Source organism: Convolutriloba macropyga, chromosome 3, assembly GCF_964194025.1.
Source record: "Convolutriloba macropyga chromosome 3, txConMacr16.3, whole genome shotgun sequence".
Classification (NCBI taxonomy): domain Eukaryota; kingdom Metazoa; phylum Xenacoelomorpha; order Acoela; family Convolutidae; genus Convolutriloba; species Convolutriloba macropyga.
The window spans coordinates 74,961,940-74,969,257 of record NC_134470.1 but is presented as its reverse complement, the minus strand read 5'-3'; the positions used below and the strand labels follow the sequence as shown (position 1 = coordinate 74,969,257).

The window sequence follows — 7,318 nt, the reverse complement described above, 5'->3', positions numbered from 1 at the left end:
CAGAAAACAGAGACAACTTTGCACACTTACATTTTGAATTCAAAGTAAAGAACAAATATATAGCTTGGGATTACCAAAACATCCTCATTGATTGTCTCTCTTTTCATTTTTCATAGGCGAGAACAACAATTCTTACGTCATAATGGAAATGGAAGGCCGACCATTTGGTATTTACAATTTGTACTATTTGTCAAACTTTCTACAAGAGCGACACATATAATCCTGGGCGTGTTCCATTTAAGCTTTCATATCTCAGTTGTTGCATATCATTTAAATCCCCAAAGGCCATTGTCATATTTTTGAAATAATCATTTACAATTGTAAATCACATGCTCTGCGTATGGAACACAAATATCATAACTAATTGAGGGCACGATCGGAAAAGATACAAAATCTCATAGGCCTATACATCAAAACAACAAAGTTAACAAAATTTTATGGAATTTTTTTGGATTCTACAGGATAAAAAGTCTTCTTTCAAGATCTTACCCTAACAAATATTTTCTCGCAGGATCTTACAAAATTTAAATATAAAGATTTTTTATTGCAAATTTTACTTTTCACAAATCTTCTATGTAAGTATTCGGGTGAATCCATTTTGTTCATATAAATGTCAAAGATATTTTTCATTTGGCTATAGAACTCCGAGAATCACGATAATAACTTGGTTCAAAAATTGTAATGAAAAACAAAACCTGATTTTGCGTTCGGTTTGTGGTTTAAAATAGCCGGTTCGATTTTAAAAAGATTCGTGGATAGCTTGGTAAAAATAGCTTAGTTGAAATTGGGAGCAGTCATTAAAAAGTAATGTTTAGTAAGGGTTTCAAATATCGACCATCATCGTGATAGCCAAGAGGTAAGGTGTGCGATTTACACACCCTTGATCAATAGTTCAATCCCCTGCCTCCGTGAAGCTGTCTGTGTGAGGACGAGCTCTTACTGAACCATAGCTTCAAGTTGACCATAGCCTGACAATTGTTGGCTGCAATGATGGTACCACGTCACGTGAAAGTCTCAGAAGCAAAAAAAAGCGGCCATAGTCACCAAAAAAGAGCATGCATGATCACAAAAAATGAACAGTCTGAGATGTGGGCAAAAATAGAAAACGGACAGCTGAGAACAGACTACTGTTAAAACACTGCAGACTGAAAAGCCTGATGCTGCTCCGCAGCGATTACGCAGAAACACATTTAACTCTTTAACTCTTTGAATATCCATTCTGTGGAAAAATACAAACAAACCACAAATTTATCTTAATCTCAAGTTGACTGACTATGTATTACTTGATATTGGCGTCGACAGAGCATTTTTGCGACCCAAGAATTTCTGCGCAGCCAGGTGCATGTTGACAGGTCCAGGGTCTATCCAGCGCATTCCATGTCTGTATGTTGCATTCAGTATCCGCAGATACTCGAGCATGAAAGGGTTCTCCTTGTTAAAGTGCATAGTGCCCTGATTTAACAGGTGAGTCCTCTCTTCTGACATGGGTTGACAGGTGTCCGATGGAACTCTACATAAAAAAGCTGTACACACTAAATAAAGTTCAGGTAAATTTACCTGAAAAAATACCTTAACTTACCTTAACTTACCTCAACTTTACCTGAAAATTACCTGAAAAATTAAGGGGGCACCGCCTGAACTTTTACCTGAACATACCTTAAATTTACCTGAAAAACACACCTGAACAGTTAAGGTAAATTTACCTAAACTTACCTGAGAAAAGCGCAAAAATTACCTTAAAATTTAAGGTAAAAATACCTGAATAAATACCTGAAATTTACCTTAAAAATACCTTAAATTTAACCTGAACTTTTAAGGTAAATTATATTAGGTAAGGTAAATTACCTTAAAAATTAAGGTAAAAAATTAAGGTGTTTTTAAGGTAAGTTAAGGTATGTTCAGGTAAAAGTTCAGGTGGCGCCCCCTTAATTTCAACGTTGTATACCGTGGTCATAACAATCCTGAACTATTTTTTAAAGAAAGTATATGAAATCTTTTTAAACTGGTGACAAACGTTTTTTTGCTGTTTTTAGAAGTAATTTGTTTCCCGCCCTCGCCGTAAAAAATTTATTTCGGGAAACCCCTCCCATCAAAATTTTCTTTTGTTTTCATTGTCATTGGTGAACAAACCAAAGCTTATTTTTGCTTTCGCCTTGCTCAATTTTCCTTCAAGGTTAATTAACTGTCTAAAAGTAAGTGAGTTCTTCCTCAGGTGTTTTTCTGAAACCGGGTTTGCATAGCAAAATTTACATATACTATTATTGCATAGCCTAGCAAGATCCCAGTAAAAGGTAGACTTTTACATTTTAAATAGCCTAGAGAAAGAAGTAAAACAATAGATTAAGATTTGCTTAACCATTATAAAGGTTTAAAGTATCATTTAAGGAGGTTTATAATCTAACAGAAGTGGGGCAGGGTTGAACCTTTATCATCATAATTGAAGGAACTGGGCCTATAGTAATTTTGAATCGCTTGCGAGTGTTGCGTTGTAACTGCTTGAAAGTAGATATTACTTACGATGTGACATTGTCCATGACAATAGAGTTTCGAACACCTCTCAAGTCTTTGAGAGTTAGCACGTCCTGGTCAAGATAGAACCCCCCATACTTGTAGATTATTACTGCTCGCATTAAGTCACTCATTTGCTGCAATATCAACGGATGATTCCATTCAAGTCTGGGTGTTATCCCTTGCAATGGAGTCCCTGTAAACAGCTCCTCGATTCCAGTGGTGTAAAAACTCAGTTTGTGGGGGTAGAATTCTTTGACTAAAGAGCAAAGCGCTGGGTGGTTTATAGTCAGAACTGAAGATCGGAAGAAAACTTTTACTGGCATTTTTCCGATTCTAATTGCGGATTCCAATGCGCAAATTGTTCGACCTCTGGGTCTCGGCAGGACATTGCTCTCCACGAAGAATATCTGATGATTTTTATCGGCATTTGCCGCTGGAAAGCGAGGCAAATTTATAGTTTTATCACACAAATCTTGGCCCAAAATTGAGGATGTTTTGAGCGTTCGCTCATTACTGTTCGTGTCTTCTGTGTTGCCCACGGAAAAGTCCCGTCGAATAAAAAGAATCTGAGCAAAACTGAACAAGATTGCTAAAACTGTTAGCAATGCTATCAATTTATATATCAGTTTAACAATCATGACTAATTTTATAACTAGATAGCATAAGAAAAAGAATTTATAAAAAGTTTTACTGTGCTTTCGTTTAAAACTCTTGTGGTTAAGATTTTGTGTTTTTACTGTCTGTTATATAAGTGCTTTGATTTTAGTCGCTGCAGAAGTTACAGCTGAACTTAAAGTTAGTGAAAATACTAAAAACGTACATCATAACATCATCAATTATTATTATTATCATAACTAATCAACATGACAAACTCCATAAATGACGCATTAAAATATCAACGGAGCTTCAAGAAGACATGCTCGTTTGATCTCGGCTTAAAAGGAGAAAACAGCCATCGTATTGCATTGCCCCATTAGTGGAGGAGGGGGGGGGGGGGTAAAGTGGATTAATGGCAATTCTAATTATATTTCCACAGCAGATGCCCATTTTTTTACATCTTTAATAGCAGCTACTGATGCGCTCAAAAATTTCGCTCAGATTTTTGCTAAGAACACAATCTACTCTCCTAAGTTGGGTCTATAAAAAGCAGGACAATAACATCCGAATGTTTTAGCTTAAAAAATTGTTCAATCTGAAAATTTTTAAAAGACCAAAACTTTACTGCTATCACTACATAACGGGAGATTTAGCCAAAAAACAAACGTTTTATTGAGTACAAAATAGCCTACCCAGGTTGACGTACCAGAAGAAAACTAGTATGACCAGACCGTCCCAGATGTAAAGATCTTTTGTCCATCGTGCGTATGTCCATTTCCACTTTCGCGCGTTCACCAGACTTTCGTGCGTTTTTCAATGCTTCCAGGATATTTAATTTTGAACGCACGACGCCCCTCCAGGCCTTCATCTTCAATCTGAGCACACTTGATTCCGTAGATTTGAAAGCGAGTACATTTTTGATCTAAATATAACATCTCAAAAACGAGGCAAAGTGGATCAGCATGAACTTTGGAACGATCTTTCGTATAAAAGTGCTGCGAGGCGCTAGAAGCAGAAAGAAAAGCCTATATATTTTTCAATTATCACAGTTAAAGAAGGAAAAAGATCAACTCTCTATCTCTTTCCACTCCAAAACTGTTTTATAATATATTATGATGCAGTCACCTGAACTGATCACAAAAAATCGTTCTCTCTAGAATTTTAACGCTTGCTATGACTTGCAATGTCACACACACACACACACACACACACACACACACACACACACACACACACACACCTTTCTTGGTTATCTTCTCAAGATATTGTACTTGAAATTCATTCAAAAATTTTTCAAGTATACATATCAATTATACATATCTTGATGTTTTGTTGCCATGCAAAACAGCAAAATATTGAAAAGATTATCGGAGTTTTAGTATGTCTCTTCTCAAGGTGTAACAAGTTCACTGGTTTGTGTTTATGGTTAAAAATTTTCAAAAGAGTGCTGAAAATGTGATGCCTAAGTAAAATAATGTTTTTGTTGGTAAAAGTACATAGTGAAGTTAAAAAATTTTAAGCTAAAAATGATTAAATTGATCTGTGAAGGCATTCCACAGGCCTCTGTTTTTTTCAATTATTGCTTGCCTTGCAAAACACTGATGTTCATAACAGTTTTAGTAAAGAAACAGGAGAAGAGAAATTATTAGAAAAACACAAAATGAATTGTACTACAAGACAGTCCGCTAAAGACATCAAAAAATAAAACCTATCCCGAGCAGAATACCAAAAAATGCTTCGAAGGGTCGTCCAGAATTATCTCTGAAATAACCTTACCCAGATCAGAAATATCAAATGAAAAGGAGAAACAACAAAAACGTAAATTTCCTAAACTATAGTGCTTTTAAAAATTGCAGCAGTACTTTCATGATTTTAGGGTAATGATGCGGGGCAGGGGGAGGGAGGTTGGTGAGGCTTGTTGGAGGAGGGACTGTGATGTTTGTGCAACGGTGGTGTTAGTAGCTGGGGTTTTAGGTAGGTAGATGTGTGCCAACTACTAAATACTAAAAACTGATCTCTTGTTAAAGTCCGAATTTCGAAAACGGAATGTAACTTTCGATAACAGAAGACAATGTCAGAAGAAAAACAGTAAAAGTTCTGGTCACTTGCTAAAAATCTGAAAACCTGTATAAAAGCAATACTTCTCTTGGAGTCAGAAAAACCAATGGAACACCTATATTACTTACCTATATTACTTACATTAATTAAAAGCTTCATTCCAGTCAACCTCAAGTCTTCGACTGCAGAGATAATAATTCTTTTTTTTCAACTTAAGTCAAACAGGCTAGATAATATGTATATTGCAGAAGAGAATATAATTATACAGGAGCAAGGTACAGTTGAAAAGTTTCGGTAGCACAAAAATCAAAAGTCAGTTTAAAGGAATCTAATTAGTGACATTTTAAAAGATTAACATAAGCACAATTTCGGACATTCAAAAAGTGAGAGAAGTGGTTTGCTCTGTTATACGAATTGTAGACTGAGAGCTAGTTTCGATGACTTTGCTCAACGGGAAATTACTATGTACCAAACTTTTCCTATAAAAAATTTCAAGAGACCTTTTTAGGAGACCGTCAAGTTTTTTTTTTTCGTTTAAAAAATCAGATTTTTTACTTATGCTAGATTTCAAATTCAATTTATACAATTTTCTGGGAGACATTTTTGAGTTAGACTTTTAGTTTAACAGTTTTCTTTTCTGATGCAATTGTGTATTACATGTGTGATTGATGGACTAGGTACTGAAACAACTGGATCTCTTTTGTGGTGTTGCTTTGCTGACGTTTTAAAAAACTAGAAAAGAAACCTGAAATTATGGTAGTTATAAATTCAGCCAGATGGAAAGTCAGATGAGATGAAAGTAAGCCCAAAGTTAGATAATAGTTCTTTAAACTTTCAGTAATATTACATTGTTAATAATCACAATTGTACACGGTATTTTTAAATTAATAGTGTGTTCAAATGCACCAAGTAAGAACGTTATATACAAGGCATATAAAGGTTGCCACACCCAGTCCATGGCCATGCCTCTCATCCACTGTGTGCAGTGGGACGTTATCTGGAAACCGATGGCCAGTTATCGCGACGAAGCGCGCCCAGTGCCCGCCCCGGCAGGGATCATCTATGGGAGCGCTATCTCGGAAATTTTTGGACTACTTGGCCTCTTTTTCGAAATTCGTCTTACTTGACCATCAGCTTGCTTGACCGTCATCCTTACCACCCACTACTTGCATTATTCTCAGATATTCCTAACCTACAACGACGCTAATTTTTCCCGAATATAGTGATTACATTCAAACTTAAATGTTCAGTTAAATGTTCTAACTTAAATGTTCTAAACGTTCAGTTAAATATGACTTGTAAAAAAAGAATCTCTCAATTTAAGTTTTAGTTGTCTGAGCTCTGATTTGTGCACCCTTTTTCTTTCCATAGAAAATAATGGTCCCGAATGAGTGTTCTAAAACTGATGCAACGCTAATTCCATCTTTTTTTGTCTGGACTAACTAATTTAGAGCACTTGTGCACGAGAAACGTTCCTCATGACATAAAAACATGGGACTGATCTTTTATGTAAGACCAACAGTTTTAGAAGTCATTCGTATCTATAATTTCCAGTTATAAAATCTTACATCAAATGGCACTAAAAACATATTAATTTACTCAAATTAATTCAGGAGTTTGAAAACACAAATTTCAACAAATGAATTAACTCAAAACCGACAACAGAATTAATTGAACAGTAGAAAAAATTTTGCGCGAAGACAAAAAAGATAATTTTCTGTCTCTTTTTCACAGGTCATGAATGACAGCTATTTCAGATCGCTTCAGACTTTTTGTTTGTCTTATCGAAATCCTCTATAGATAACAAATTCGGAAATTTTATCAACTCAAACAGTACTGAATGAAACCTTTCCATTTTCTAGTTTTCTCTTTTGTTGATATCTAACAATTTTAAGGAACTAGGAGTAATTTTATATGTACCTATTTATAAAAATGAATATTTATCTTGTCAAAAATATTGAAAATGTCAAACAGTTAAAATAAACCCATGAAAGTGTAATTTTTCAAAATTGAGATATGGTTTCCGAGAAGAAAAACGTTAAAAACGTTTAAAAAACCCGTTAAAAACGTTAAATGTGTTATTTTTTCTCACAAATAGGGTTTTGCTGCATAGCAACCTTGTCAAAAATGAAATAATGAAATAACTAAATTT

At 35.0% G+C, this 7,318-nt stretch overlaps 2 protein-coding genes across 2 annotated transcripts in view; one reads left to right on the top strand and one right to left on the bottom strand.

Moving 5' to 3' along the window:
- The window catches only part of LOC142336458 (sodium-dependent serotonin transporter-like), a 526,993-nt gene that overhangs the window by 359,515 nt on the left and 160,160 nt on the right, over nucleotides 1-7,318 (top strand). The window lies entirely within an intron of this gene.
- Nucleotides 1,273-3,328, bottom strand: LOC142335818 (lactosylceramide 4-alpha-galactosyltransferase-like). The gene is made up of 2 exons (XM_075384147.1): nucleotides 2,518-3,328; nucleotides 1,273-1,510 (listed from the first exon to the last, which is right to left on the bottom strand). The coding sequence occupies exons 1-2, from the start codon at nucleotides 3,147-3,149 to the stop codon at nucleotides 1,273-1,275; spliced, it is 870 nt and encodes a 289-aa protein (XP_075240262.1). The 5' UTR covers nucleotides 3,150-3,328.